At 32.7% G+C, this 16,113-nt stretch overlaps 1 protein-coding gene across 3 annotated transcripts; it reads left to right on the top strand.

Annotated features, from left to right (window-relative positions):
* The first annotated feature begins 2,360 nt into the window (after window positions 1–2,360).
* Window positions 2,361–15,695, top strand: LOC132613802 (uncharacterized). 3 transcript variants are annotated; one of them, XM_060328042.1, is made up of 10 exons: window positions 2,361–2,596; window positions 3,132–3,357; window positions 4,201–4,405; window positions 5,315–5,405; window positions 6,052–6,197; window positions 12,318–12,561; window positions 13,238–13,342; window positions 13,571–13,753; window positions 14,187–14,388; window positions 15,042–15,695. In XM_060328042.1, exons 2-10 carry the CDS (start codon window positions 3,141–3,143, stop codon window positions 15,527–15,529), a joined length of 1,881 nt encoding a protein of 626 aa, XP_060184025.1. In that variant the 5' UTR covers window positions 2,361–2,596; window positions 3,132–3,140; the 3' UTR covers window positions 15,530–15,695. The 3 variants fall into 3 exon arrangements, with proteins under 3 accessions (XP_060184025.1, XP_060184023.1, XP_060184024.1); XM_060328040.1 differs by having other exon boundaries at window positions 3,123–3,357; XM_060328041.1 differs by lacking the exon at window positions 2,361–2,596 and adding an exon at window positions 2,715–2,898 and having other exon boundaries at window positions 3,123–3,357.
* The last annotated feature ends 418 nt before the right edge of the window (window positions 15,696–16,113 follow it).

The raw sequence follows: 16,113 nt of genomic DNA, 5'->3' as shown, positions 1-16,113 counted from the left end.
AAATAAATTGGAACACGTATCAAAAATTTACTGTATTTATGAAGTAAATTCCTTAAAAATTCACCCTTGCTGCTGTAGAATGGGATTTTTTTTTTTAAAGAAGTTTGATCTCTCTAAAAAGACATGTGACAATTTTAAGCAATTTTGACATCAAACAAAGAGATCTTGGTAAGGCAACATTTTGTTAGAATCCTTCAATTAAAATATGGCAGTAAGTACCGCATTTTACTAAGACGACTTCAAATACGTTTCTGTTTTTTTTTTTTTTTTTTTGGTGAGCAAAAGAAGGCAACAATTCAGAGAAAACATCAATTAATATGGGAGTTAAGTTTGAATCGTTGCATGTAGTTTGGGATGTAAAAGGTGCCAGAAGTCACTTAAAGTGACTATTCGGCTTCTTTTAAAATAATAAATAAAATAAAAGATAAAATAAGAGGAAAAAGCAAAAACATGAGAAAAAAAAATATGTTTTATGGCCTTAGAAAGCGCCACATCACCGGGCTTATGTCATGCATTTATAATATATATAGATATATAGATTACATATTTAGTGATTTTTTTAACATATTTACATGGTTTGGACAAAAGCTATCAGGTTCATCATATACCATGCATCCGTCATGTTCGAGTTGGAGTCCTGAGAATGAAATCGCTTTTCGTAGGGAGCTTTTTATCCTTCGAAGTGAAACTTTCCGACAAAAATCTAAATTAGTCAGGCTTCAAAAAAATATTGGAGATAAAATGGGAAAAAAAGAACAACTTCTTTTCATAAAATAACAGAATCTTTGAAATAATTTGCCTTTGATAGTAAGCTTCTTACCCCTCAAAGGTTGAAGTTTCCAGCGTGATATCGTACTAATCGACCCCAAACCTAGTATCGGGGATTGAGTTATTAAAAAAAAAAAACCGAAATGATAGAATCTTTTGAACAAATTGTATTCGGCAAAAAACGTTTTATCCCTCAAAGTGAAACTTTCCGATACATATCCAAATTAACCGGCCCAAAGCAGGTATTAAAAGGCGGGTGAGAGAGGAAAACAATTTCTTCCCACAAAATGACAGAACCTTGAGAACAAATCTCAAAGGTGAAAAGTCTACCAACCAAAAGTTTCAAATCTAAAAGGTGAAAAGTCTACCAACCAAAAGTTTTTAAAACTTTTAACTGACTTCATTATCATTTGTGTACTTTAAATTAAAATAATAATACCCCTCTTCTCTGGACTAGGAATGAACAATATCAGAATGGTACATTGGTGACCGTTAATTACCAAAAGCTTTGCATAAATTATTCTATCTCTCACTTAAAATTGACTAATATGTACAGAAACCTATAAAACAAATACAAAATTGAAAAGCATACCTATGAAAAGTTTTTTGACTTTGTATTCACTTCATTGTCATTTTGTACTTTAAATAAGTGTAATATTCTTTTTTCTATGCAGTAGGGAAGCCAAAATCTGTATATTAGAAAATTGTGTTTACAAGAGCCAATGAGGTACGTCTTTTTTAAGGTTAGTAAACCAGTTTCTTTGGTAAAATTTTAACATATCAAAACACCTAAAGAAAAAGTAGTAAAAAGAAAAGAGATATGATTAACTAGAGAGCAAAAACAAAACAACATAAGCAAGCAAACTCATATATCATCAATGAGTGATGTGTGATAACTGGAATTCTTTTATCTTAATTTGAAGTTTCAAATTCGGATTTTGGAAATAATCATTAACAGGGAGCTACTTACCTTTTAGTGAATTTACCTGATAAATTTAAATTAATCGGGCTAATCAATATCGTATGTAGCATTTTTCATAAGCGGTCTCCTTGTTATAAGAAGTGAAGAAAGACCATATCAGCGTAACGACTTCTTATTTGAAAAAAAGAAGTATTAAATCATATTAATAAAACTCATTTCAATTACATTACTATATCTCTTCTTGACAACTTTTTCATTTTCAAATAAATCAACGATACCTTTATTAGAAAAAATTACTCCTTTCGTTCCAATTTATGTGATACTTTTCGCTTTTTGAGAGTCAATTTAATTGAATTTTGAAGCTAAATTGGATTAGATTAATCCAATATTTTAAGATTAAATTTATATATTTGAAAGCTATATAAAAGTACTATAAGTGACAACTTTTATCATATTAATTTGGTAAAAAAATACATCTTTAAATATTAATCAAAATTCATATAATTTGAATTTTGAAAAACAAAAAGTATCACATGAATTGAAACAGAAGAAGTATTAAATATAGGCTACAGCGAGGCTCGCCCCGCAGACCTCCAAAGGGAAAGGACCCACTAAACCAATACCCACAAAGCGATAATATTTTCCGATAAAGCAGTATCACGTGAAATACTCGAACTAAAGTGCGGGATACCAGATGGCCAAAAGAAAAACGAAAGAAAGAAAAAGAACCTAACTGCTATAAAGTAATGTCCTGTCCATATCTTTTCTCCCTAAATCTTCCATTTTTCACAGTCCAAAAAAACTTTCCTCCACCTAAATACACACACCAAAAAAAAAAAAAAAATCTATCTTAAGAGAATCAACCAGAAAGAAAAAAAGTGACTTCTAGAATCTGCATTCATTTCTGTAAGTTCACTCAATCAAAATTCAATCTTTTTCTTCTATGTTTCCATCAGAGATTTAAACAAAAAAGAAAAAAAAATAGCAAATTCTGAAGCAGCATTCAAGGGTGGAGCTACAAACTTGTTTACAATTTTGGTTGAATCCAATAGTTTTAGCTCTGACTTTATATGTGTGTTTAAAAATTCACTTATTATGTACTCATATAAATGATTTATTCAAAACCAAGTAAACTGTCCTTTTTTTTCAGAATTCAGAACTCATAAACTCAAAATTCTAACTTCGCCTTTGAATCTACATTCATATTTGTAAGCTCCGCAAATCAAGATTCTATCCTTTTCTTCTATATTTCCATTATTAGCATTTCTTATGCTAAATATAGAAATCCCACCCACCCCTACGCCCCCCCCCCCCCATCAAAAAAAAAAACTGAGAAATTTACTAAGTTTGTTCTGTTTTTGGTTCTATGTATATCTGAATTTTTCATTTTTTCCCCCTAATTTTAGCTTCTTCTTTCTTTTTTTCCGTGAAGGAAATGCAGAGGAGAAAAATGGGATTCTTGATGAGAAATTTTCTAGTTTTATGTTGTTGGATGATTTTAGCTGCAAAAGCAGAAGAGCACATTACATACAAAGATCCAAACAAGCCCTTAGGCAGAAGAATCAAGGACTTAATGGGCAAAATGACTTTGGAAGAAAAAATTGGCCAAATGATACAAATTGATCGTACGGTTGCAACTTCAGAGGTCATGAAGAAATACTACATAGGTAAAAAAAAAAAAAAAAAAACAGTGACGGATTTAGAAATAGCGGGTTCAATATCGACTGAACCCGCTAATTCTGAATTCTGAATCCGTCAATTTGAACAGACATAAGTGTCTGTTATTTTATATTTTGTTCTTGGAGTTTATTTATATATGCAGTATGATTTTTCTGCAAAAAGAATTTAGTTGAACCCTTTTTGGTAAATGTGGCTTGTCAAATGGATGCAATGGGTTTGGTCGGACCCACTGATTTTAAATTTTGAATCCGCCACTGGAAATTAGAGGCAGAGTTGGAATTTGAAGTTTATGGATTCTGAACTTGTCTGCAAACCCATAGCTCGTTTTAGTTACTATATTCGCGATTAAACGTTTAAATATATTTAATGAATTTCTTAATATAAATACAGGGTCTAAACAAAAACTACTGGGTTCGTCCGAATCCGTACCTAACATTATAGCTCAGTGTCGATTTTTCAATATTTTGTTATGTGAGGTTACCGATTTTCTAGCAAAGCGGATTCTGTCGAACCTTTTTCTAATAAATGTGGCTATGCCACTGGATGCACGGTCATAAAAACAGAATCCGCTGATTCTAAATCCTGAAATCCGTCACTGTATAGAGAAGTAAACATTTTTCAATATTTTGTTATGTGAGTTCACCTATATACAAATATAGTTTTCTGTCAAAACAAATATAGTCAAACTCCATTGATAAATGTGGCTTTGTTATAGAATGTACTGATTTTACATCCTGAATCGATCACTATTTACAAAAATATCCATTTTCAACATTTTTTTAACTGTTTGTCTATGTGACTTTAATTTTTTTTTTTTTTGGGATGAGCAGGAAGTGTGTTGAGTGGTGGAGGAAGTGTGCCTAAGAAAGAAGCATCACCAGAAGATTGGATTGATATGATAAATGGTTTTCAAAAGGGTTCATTATCGACTCGTCTTGGGATACCTATGATTTATGGGATTGATGCTGTTCATGGCAACAACAATGCCTATAATGCTACAATTTTCCCTCATAATGTTGGTCTTGGAGTAACCAGGTAAACTGAGATAATGCTTTCTATCATAAATTGTCTCGGAGCAACGGTAGAGTTGTCTTTACTTGACCTATAGCCTATAGGCACGAGTTTGAATCGTAAAATCAACCGCTGATACTTGTGTCAGGGTAGTGTTGTCTACATTACAGCCCCTTGGGGTGCGACCCTTCCTTTGACCCTACGACCTACGTGAACGCTAGGGTGAAGCAGGGGCAGAGCCACGTTAGCTTCGGGGGTTCATCCGAACCCTCTCAGCAAAAAATTACAGTGTATTTTCAAAGTTAAAATTATTTTATTATGTATATATAGTAGGTGTTGAACCTCCTGACTTCTTCGTGTATTTACCTTTTAGAATTTTTGAACCCCCTAGATGAAAATCCTGGCTCCGCCACTGGGGTGAAGCTGTAGTTCTGCTTACGTGTTCGGCATAATCTAGTAGCTTTGGTGTAATTCCTGTATTTATATTAAAATATCCACTTAATATGTATAGAAATTTTTCAGAATCAAGTAAGTTGCCTTTTCTATAACTCAGAGTGGAGACTTAGAATCCTAGTTCCACCTCTGCTGAATCTGGAATGTTTTATGGACCAGGCTACCTTTTTTTGTTTTCATCATAAATTGATTAGTTTTAACTAACTGTCAACCTACGGTAATTCACCTTCTTTACTCGAATTTAAGACCGGCAATGCGAGCAAACTCACATAGGCGAAGTCTAAGTTAAGACAATATAGTTAAGTAAATTATAATTATTGCATTTCGAGATTTAAATTTTCTGTTAGTTGTCTCTGTTTGTAATGACCTAACTTTGGATTAATTTTTCTTGGTAAATTTTACCATTTTTTATATTGCTTTTGTTGAGTTCTTTTTTTTTTTCTTCCAATCTTTGATATACTTCATTTTTTTTGGTAATAGGGATCCTCAACTGGTCAAGAAGATTGGATCTGCAACAGCACTTGAAGCTAGAGCAACTGGAATTCCATATGTTTTTGCACCTTGTCTTGCGGTAATGTTTTCTTCAACACAATTTTGAAAAAACAATAATTTTTACTTCTTAAAGTTGTAGCGAGCTGGTAAATATTTCTCTGCTTTTAATCTGAGATTTCGGGTTCGAATCCTGAATGGGATCACCTTTGGTAAGGAGCGTTTTACCCCTTAAAATGGGACTTCCTAGCTCGAAACCGAATTCGTTATTAGGTCTGAAACGAGTAGCGATCATTGGATGGGAATTATAAAAAACTAATTTTCTTCTATATTTTCTGTAAAATTGAATTACTTCTCGTAAACAGAGATTTTTAATATGGATTACATTTTATGCGATGTGTAAATAATATTTACACAATCATGTCACTTATAAAGTAATTATAAGTAAATCTTTTCAATAAACATTAACCGCTAACTTGGTAAAAATGACAAGTAACTGATCATCATAGGTTAAAGCTATGTTATTCGCTAAATGTTGTCACATCGGGTGTTCGATCCTCCAAAATACATAGCTTTTGGAAACACACATCTAATAGTATTTTTGAAGAGTCCAAATAATATATATATAATTAAAGTACGCAGATACTATAGTTTTCTTTTTTTTTGTTGCATTGTCAGTATATGATTTAAATGTTTTTATATAATATTAATTTTAAATTCTTGTTCAGGTTTGCAGAGATCCAAGATGGGGTAGATGTTATGAGAGTTATAGTGAAGATCCTAAAATTGTTAGGGCAATGAGTGAGATGGTTCCTGGATTACAGGGAGATGTTCCTTCTAATGGTAGATTAGGAGTCCCTTTTGTTGCTGACAAGTAAGTTCTTCTTTTTCATAATTTAATTTATATCCGCTGAGTGTATAATGAATTTTTATATTATTAGTATAATTTAATACGTTCTAATTGTATAGAATTAAGTTAAGGGATCTTAACATTTTTAGTCAACCGACATAAATAAAATTTTACCCGCCTAGTCATAATAGTTTGTAGTCGTCGTCGGTGTATACTCTATGTATAACAAGTGTATAATATACAATGTATTTAAGACTGATTATATAGTGATTATACACTGGAAACTAGCTAAAATTTATTTAAAAATAAAGACTAAAATCCCTTTAAGTTAAACCTTTTCTTTCAGATTTATGCGCAATTATATATTAATTATACATTAATTATGCACTGCATACTAACAAGATTTTATAAAAAATAAAAAATCAGAGGTATTTTCTACTGTGGACTTTCCCTTTTAATATAAACCTTTTCTTTGAGATTTATGACCATTCTGTAGGCTTCTTGATCTAACTTTGTTTATTAATCAATGCTGCTATTTTATGTCATTAAAGCACATAATAATAGCTACTTCACTTTTGGTCAGGCAGTGTGTACTATTGCATTATTGAGTTCTATAAATCATGATGTAGATTTGATCAGAAAGATATTTTGGCCTAATTAATTCATATGGATTTTCACAAAAAGTCCATAACCCTGAATTCAATGATTTTTCTGAAACTCACATGCATACAATAATGATTAATTAAAACGCGCTTTTTCTTTTGACTTTATTTGATTTCTTGTCATTATTTTTCGCCACAGTGGAAAGGAGGTGGAGATTTTATTCTGATAGCATGTTTTGAGGATTTTGCAACATGCAAGAATAACCTTTCTATTTTTATACTTAATGGCTTTGCTTTAGTCTCATATCCGTATTGTGGGAATTCATTATTAATTGGTTAGATTTACAATGGTGGCTATTAGAGGCAAAATTTTCATAAAAAAAAGTTTAATCTTATATATATAATGAAACTTTCTGGCGATGGAATCCTTTAGCTTTTCTATGATTGCCACCTACCGAACTCTCCTTCTTTATTCTAGTTTGAGGCCACAATGTGAGCAAGCCATCATCGGCAGAGTTAAGACTAACCTCACCATAAGAAATAAATAGAAATTGGCTATAAAATTCGTTATTAATTTATCGCTAAATAAATCGTAATTAATATGATTTTTTGATAATTCATCGTTAGCCCGACATTAAATAGATTTAGTGTTAGTTTTTTATTGTTTAACGATAGAATTAGGCTGTCGTTATTCCTACTTTTTTTTTTAGTGCCTTTTCTTTCTAAAAGAAATCTGTGGGGCTGCAGGATTCTTGTTTTTAGAAGTTGGAAGCAAGTGGGATAATGATTTGTAAGTTAGGCATGTGACTTGAATTATTTGTTTGGGTAGATAGTGTTTTCGTGATCCATATGATTATGATAATATAGCCAGTAAGAAAAAGACAGATTTGTGAAACAAACAAGGCACAGAAATTCAATTTTTGGTCCATTTGTATTATGACATAAAAGCATCTTTATAGCGTGGGCTTTTGAACCATGACATGGACTTTAAGTCACATGGACCAGTGACCACCATTTCCACCTTGTAGAAATCAACAAAACACACACATATACACAAAATAAAATATTCAAGCTTAAATAGTTTAATTTGGTGATGGGTAAACCAAAAACACAAGATTTCTACCTAATACTAGCATACATGCCCGTGCGATGCACGGACCGAATATATCTATTCACTTTAATTAGTCAGTATTTAAGATTTATATTTTAAAAATATATAATATATATTTTATGTACCATCACTTTAGTTATAATAAAAAATGGAGTTTAAAATTTAAAAACATATGATGCAATTAAGCCTTTGAGATGGAAAGAGTCGGACTTTTTTTTCATTGTCATGATAATGAAAGTTGTTCATCGATGTGAAAGAGAAAAATAGTAAGAATATGAGGGAAAATTAATATTTCGTTTCTAGATTTTTTCTTTTAAATTATTTAATATCTTATATGTATGCCGACAGGTTGATATTCATTTCAATTAATTAACTGTTCAGATCCAAACATAAGAACCATTGTTGTATATATTAGATTTTTTAAAAGCAAAACTAATAAAATGTTTTTATTATATTAATTAAAAAATATATTATAATTTTTTATATTAACAATTATAGATAAAAGGGAAAACGTGCAAATATACCCCTCAACTTTGCCATTTAGAGCAGATATGCCCCTCGTTATAAAAGTGGTGCATATATACCCCTGCCGTTACAAAAATGGTGCAAATATACTCCTGCAGTTACAAAATCGTGCAAATATACCCTTTTCACTAACGGAATTTTTTTTTAAAATCATTTAATTTATTTTTTAATTAAAAAAAAGTCTACCTATATTTTCTTTAGTAGACATAATTTTCTAAAGCCACATGGTAATTTTTTTTTCTGGTGGGTCGAGTCTGGTAAGTTTAAAAAAATGGGTAGACATATTTTTTTAAAGTCAAGGAGATATTTTTTGAAACTTACCAGACCCGACACACCAGAAAAAAAATTACCATGTGGCTTTAGAAAATTATGTCTACTAAAGAAAATATGGGTAGACTTTTTTTTTTAAAGTCACGGAGATATTTTTTGAAACTTACCAGACCCGACACACCAGGAAAAAAATTATCATGTGGCTTTAGAAAATTATGTCTACTAAAGAAAATATGGGTAGACTTATTTTTTTAAAGTCACGGAGATATTTTTTGAAACTTACCAGACCCGACATACCAGAAAAAAAAATTACCATGTGGCTTTAGAAAATTATGTCTACTAAAGAAAATATGGGTAGACTTATTTTTTAAAAGTCACGGAGATATTTTTTGAAACTTACCAGACCCGACACACCAGAAAAAAAATTACCATGTGGCTTTAGAAAATTATGTCTACTAAAGAAAATATAGGTAGATTTTTTTTTAATTAAAAAATAAATTAAATGATTTTTAAAAAAATTCTGTTAGTGAAAAGGGTATATTTGCACCATTTTGTAACTGCAGGGGTATATTTGCACCATTTTTGTAACGGCAGGGGTATATATGCACCACTTTTGTAACGAGGGGCATATATGCTCTAAATGGCAAAGTTGAGGGGTATATTTGCACCTTTTCCCTGGATAAAAAGAATTGTTACAAAGAAATCAAAATTAGAAAGATATATGTTATATCGCAAATCACCAAATACATTTTATAATGTAAAGAAATAATCAGAGAATGCAAAGGAGAGTAAAAAAAGTAAAGTATTGACAAAGAAGGAAAACGGGGATAAAAGTCACTCCTTCCCTGCACTTTTACTTGTCGACGCTAAAAAAAGAAATTTTTGTTCTTCTTATTTTACCCTTAACATTAATTACTTTTTTCAAATCATTTTCTGAGACTATACACCAATAAATATGGATATTATGATAAAATATATACTTTATTTATTAATTCTTAAAGAAACTGAAAGTCAAAAGTGGACAAGTGAAAGTTCATGGAGGGAATAAATATGTGTAGGAGAATTAAAATTGAAGTGCATACATGTATACATGAGAAGAGAATAAATACTTAGTACTATGACATATGTCCAAGTGAGATAAAAAAGTAGTTGGTTAAACTGTACAATTTATATAACTTTTGGTACAAATTTTCATTGCTATTGTTTGTCTTCTCTTCACGGTTAAAGTATTGACAAAGAAGAAAAATGGGGATAAAAGCCACTCCTTCCGTTTAGTTTTACCTGTCCACGATCAAGAAAAAGAAATTTTTGTTCTTATTATTAATTTTACCCTTCACAGTAATTACTCATTTTCAAATCATCTTCGAAGGCCATTGAGACTTACACCAATAAATATTAATATTATGGTAAAATATATACTCCTTCCGTCCCGTATTACTTGTCACTTTTTCTTTTGCAAGCCTCTTAAGAAATCATAAATAAAAGATGTATTTTACTATTTTACCCTTATCTTTCTTCAATAGATACATTCTAATCAAAATTGACTATTTTTAAGAATATTTATTACTAAGGGTAAGATAGGAAAAAATTAATTAATTTTATCTTGGTTTTGTAAATGAACAAGTAATATGGACATATATTTTTAATATATATAACAGAAAGGATAAGATGGGAAAAATTTAATTAATTTTATCTTGATTTTGTAAATGAACAAGTAATTTGGACATATATATATTTTAGTAATGTTAAGTACTTCATTTATGAACAAGTAAAAGTGCACGAAGGAAATAAATATGTGTCAGAGAATTAAAATTGAAGTGCATATGTGCATACATAAGGAGAGAATAAATATTCAAAAAGTAATGTTGAGCATTTCATTTATGAAATATGTATGTGTCGGAGAATTAAATTTGAAGTGCATATGTGTATACATGAGGATAGAATAAATATTCAATTACTATGACATATGTCCACATGGATAAAAAAGTAGTTAGTTAAAATGTACAATTTATATTGCTTTTGGTACAAGCATTCATTGCGTATACAATTTTAATGTTAAGTACTTCATTTATGAACAAGTAAAAGTGCACGGAGAAAATAAATGTGTCAGAGAATTAAAATTGAAATGCATATGTGTATACATGAGGAGAGAATAAATATTCAGAAAGTAATGTTGACTACTTCATTTACGAACAATTAAAAGTGCACGGAGGAAATAAATGTGTCAGAGAATTAAATTTGAGGTGCATACATGTATACATGAGGATAGAATAAATATTCAGTACAATAACATATGTCCACGTGGGATAAAAAAGTAATTGGTTAAATTGTACAATTTATATAGCTTTTGGTACAAACATTCACTGCGGGTACAATTTGTAAAGCAGTGGGTACAAGGAGGGACTGTTGTGTTCGTCCCTTCATGGTACTTATATATAATGTCATTTATGAAATATGTATGTGTCGAAGAATTAAATTTGAAGTGCATATATGTATACATGAGGATAGAATAAATATTCATTATTATGACATATGTCCACGTGGATAAAAAGGTAGTTGGTTAAAGTGTACAATTTATATAGCTTTTGGTACAAGCATTCATGTGTGTACAATTTTAATGTTAAGTACTTCATTTATGAACAAGTAAAAGTGCACGGAGAAAATAAATATGTGTCAGAGAATTAAATTTGAGGTGCATACGTGTATACATGAGGATAGAATAAATATTCAGTACAATAACATATGTCCACGTGGGATAAAAAAGTAATTTGTTAAATTGTACAATTTAGATCCCTCCATGGCGCTTATATATAATGTAAATGTAAATATAAATATTATTCTTCAATTAGAAATTTATATATTCTCATTGATGTTGGGAAGTAACAATTGTTTAGGTGTAGAATGTGGATGTGGCGTGGATATAGAATTTTAAGTGTTTTTTCATGTTACGACACGTGTTGCATTGTGAGTGGCACGCGTCAGGCACTTCCTTGGAAGAATTACAACTGGTTCAGTCGTAAGCAGGCGGATTAGAGGGTGGGGACACCCTGAACACTCTCGACAAAAAATTATATTACATATATAGGGTAAATTTTATGTGATTATGTATATATACTAACTTTTGACTACTCTAAACAAATGAGAAAGGTTACCTCAAACGGTCCAGAGTGTTCAAAATTGTCTCTAGCATCCTAGGTTTGATTCCCAGGGATAACATTATTATTTTTATTTTTTTATATTTAGCTGCTGTTGTTTTTTCCGAACCCCCTGAGTGAAAATCCTGGATCCGCTAATGGTCGTAAGAAGTATAAACCATAAAGATTGGATCCATCAAGTTTTAATTCTGGACTCGTTTATTATCATCCACAAAATTTTAAGTGTATAATTGAAACATCGAAACAAGTTGAGGCCTAATGGAACACTTATATATTGTCTCTATGCAGTGGCTTAGCTACATAGAGTGAAGGGCGGTCAGTTGAACATCCTTCATCAGAAAATTATACTATATATAAAAGTCAAAAAATACGTTTTATACACGTATACTAAACCTTAAAAACTTTTAGTGAAATTTCTCGCATCGTCGCTGTCCCTAAGCATAAATCATGTCATGTGGACTCACAACTATTTTTGTTACAGGCAAAAGGTGGCTGCTTGTGCTAAGCATTATGTGGGAGATGGTGGGACGGTGAAAGGCATCAATGAGAACAACACAATTATTGATAGACATGGTTTACTTAGTATGCATATGGCAGGTTACTATAATTCAATCATCAAAGGTGTTGCTACTGTTATGGTTTCCTATTCAAGTTGGAATGGTGTCAGAATGCATGGAAATAAAGAATTGGTCACTGGTTTTCTTAAAGGCACACTTAGATTCAGAGTAAATTCCTAATTCTCTCCTCTTTGTGAATTAACTATTTTTTTAGTGTTCAATATATGCAACATATATGTTGCTGGGGTCCTTCAAAAGTATTGCCGTATCCATATCGGATTCTCAAAAAACATTTACTTTGGAGTATTCGATACGGCTACAACAACATTGTAGAGTTCAATAAATGCAGCCTATGTTGCTCAAATCCTCTAAAAATGTTGTCACCCACTTTTGGATCCTTCAAAATCTCTAGAGGATGCGACACGGATGTGGGATAATATTTTTGGAGGATCCGACACGGTGCGGAAACATTACTGGAGGATTCGAGCAATATTATAGGGTTCAATAGATGCAACCGTTGTTGCTCGGATCTTCCAGAAATGTTGTCACACCGTGTCGGATCCTTCAAAAAGATTGGAGGATCTAACACGGGTATTTTGGAAGATCCAACACAGATGCGACAAAATTATTGGAGGATTCGAGCAACATTTAGTAAAGTTCAACAGATGCACCCTATGTTGCTCGAATCCTTCAAAAAGTTGTCGCGCCCGTGTTGAATTCTTCAAAAAGTTTGGAGGATCCGACACAAGTGCGATGATAATTTTTGGAGAATCCTAGCAACATAGAATGCAACAAGATGGGGATTTCAAATTTAACATTGTGAATTTTGTGGAATTTGTTTCAGGGGTTTGTTATATCAGATTGGGCAGGAATTGACAAGCTTACTTATCCATGGCATACAAATTATACATATTCCATTCTTCAGGGTGTCAATGCTGGCATTGACATGGTCAGTCACTAAATCATCTATTTCAAAAAATGCATGACCATTTACCTCTTTTTCCTTAATACAATTCACGCACATTGTGGGCAAATCAACCATATTTATATAGCTGTTTAAATTTTGGATGTGCCTCGTACTATCACGCGATTCTAAGACCTCAAAAATGAGTTTCGACTCAATTTAAGTGACCTAAAGAGCTAATCCCTTGCTATTTTCCTTCTTGTATATTTGCAGGTTATGTTGCCTTACAACTATACAGAATTCATTGATGGTTTAACATATTTAGTCAACAAAAACTATGTTCAAATGAGCCGCATCGATGATGCAGTCAAGAGAATTCTCAGGGTGAAGTTCCAAATGGGACTTTTTGAGGAGCCTCTTGCTGATTATAGTTTGACGAAATATCTCGGAAGCCCGGTGAGTTCAATATTTATAGATAAATGAGAGGGAAAAGGTCAAAATTTGCCCTTATACTATCGAAATTACTCAACTTTGCCATCTGTTATAGTTTTTGTCCAGTCATACTCTTGATGTTACCAATTGCCTCGTATTTGTCATTGCCAATATCGGAGCTCCAACGTAAGATGACAGACTCCATGTGTCCAACTTCTTCGACTTTTGACTGTAGTTCAAAATTATCCTAACGTTGGAGCTCCTTTAGGGTCAAGGGAAAAAAATGCGATTTTTTTTCTGACGCATAACATTAGACCAAAAGTCATAGTAAGGGCAATATTTCTCGATTTTTGATAGTACAGGAGAAAATTTGACCCTTTTCTTCCCTAAACAAAATAAGAAGCTAAATTGGAAAAGTAAAATCCTGAATTCATCTTCTTGTGTTACTATATTGCAGGAGCATAGAGAATTGGCAAGAGAAGCAGTGAGAAGGTCACTTGTTTTGTTAAAGAACGGTGCAAATGCAGATGAACCAGTTTTACCACTTCCAAAGAAGGCAACAAGTATATTAGTTGCAGGAGCCCATGCTAACAATATGGGCTACCAATGTGGTGGATGGACCATTGCATGGCAAGGACTTAGTGGAAACATAACAATTGGTACATTTTCTTCTTTTCCCTCAACTTTATATGTCCGAATTTGAGTTGGCCGACTCAGTCTATGACCTGTTGTTTAACCTATTCTGACTCAACCTCACTTATGGTGGTAAAATGTTTTTTCACTCGGTCCATTTTAACCAACTCAAACTATATTTAGCTCACCCATTCGACACCCTGAGGCTATGTTGCTCGGACTCTTCAAAAATGATCTCGTACTCATATTGGTTTCTCTAAAAATGCACTACTTTTGGAGAATCTAACATGCACCAAGTGGCAATTTTGAAGGGTCCAAACAACATAACCTTGCGGGCATCTATAACTCATCTGAGTATATCCCGTTCAAGTAGCCTTAACTTATGTTTTGACGGGTTGAGTTATAATCCATCGCTTAATCCACCTTAATGCAACCTATCTTGATTTAAACAAACGCCAGATGAATTTTGTTGAGTCGTGACCTGTTTATCTATTCAACCGTATTTACCTCCTCAATAGCGTACTCCAACTTGTTTGTGATTGAGGCAAAGTAGTTGTTGTTGTAACTCCTCAAAACTTAATATGACATGCATTTGGAAAACCTACCTAAAAAAAGTATAGCAATAAAGTGAGGTGCCAAATCTATTGTACACTAATCAATTAGCGACTGTTTTTGACAGGTACGACAATTCTCTCAGCCATAGAGAACACAGTTGATCCAGAAACAAAGGTTGCGTTCAAGGAAAATCCAGATGCCGAATTCGTCAAGTCCAACAACTTCTCCTACGCCATCGTCGTGGTGGGAGAGACGCCATACGCAGAAGGCTCTGGTGACAGCCTAAACTTAACAATCCCTGCGCCTGGCCCAGACATCATGACCACGGTCTGCGCCTCGGTGAAGTGCGTGGTCGTGCTCGTCACGGGCCGGCCGGTCGTGATCCAGCCGTACCTAGCTCAAGTGGATGCACTTGTAGCAGCTTGGCTACCAGGAACAGAAGGACAAGGTGTAGCTGATGTCCTGTTTGGTGACTATGGTTTTACTGGAAAACTAGCAAGGACTTGGTTCAAGACTGTTGATCAACTCCCTATGAATGTTGGTGATCCACATTATGACCCTTTGTTTCCTTTTGGATTTGGACTTACCACAGAACCTGCCAAGGCCTACTGATGAAAACAACTGATTTTTCACACACACACACACAACAAGAAGTTCAAACATACACAGCTATATATTACCACTTTATGATTTGAGTTTAGTGCAAAGATTAAACATGTAACAGAGGCAATGTCAGACAAGTGGAGTAATGGAAATGGAACTTTTTGTTTTGTCTCAATGTGTTTGTCCTTTTTGTATCTTGAATAGTACAATCAAACAGGTGCTACAGTGGCCGATATGTGGTCAGTTGAACATCCTTTGCTGAAAAATTATACCCCTTCCGTCACAATGTATGTGGTGTTTGAATGGACACGAAGTTTTAAAAAGAAAGACTATCAAAACTTGTGATCTAAAACAAGTCATAGACATTTGTGTGGTTGTAAATCATCTAATTAAGAATAAAATAAGAAGTATAAAGTTAAACTATTTTTAAATAAAGAAGTATGACATTCTTTTTGGGACAGTATAAACAGGAAAGTATGACACATAGATTAGAGCAAAAGGAACACTACGTATATAGGCTATATAGTACTTTTTACACATATATACGTTGACGAAATTTAGAGAAGGAGCCCAATGGTGAATGGTCCTACAGC

Source organism: Lycium barbarum, chromosome 10 (genome assembly GCF_019175385.1).
Source record: "Lycium barbarum isolate Lr01 chromosome 10, ASM1917538v2, whole genome shotgun sequence".
NCBI lineage: Eukaryota > Viridiplantae > Streptophyta > Magnoliopsida > Solanales > Solanaceae > Lycium > Lycium barbarum.
Note: the sequence above shows the minus strand (reverse complement) of the source record. Positions and strands in the feature narration are given on the sequence as shown.

Bases quoted from the DNA above. Each gene is read 5' to 3' on its own strand.
- LOC132613802 (XM_060328040.1), top strand. From the start codon at position 3,126: ATGCAGAGGAGAAAAATGGGATTCTTGATGAGAAATTTTCTAGTTTTA. The intron at 6,198-12,317 runs GTAAGTTCTTCT...TTTTTGTTACAG, and splicing joins GTCCCTTTTGTTGCTGACAA to GCAAAAGGTGGCTGCTTGTG. The intron at 13,343-13,570 runs GTCAGTCACTAA...GTATATTTGCAG, and splicing joins TCAATGCTGGCATTGACATG to GTTATGTTGCCTTACAACTA.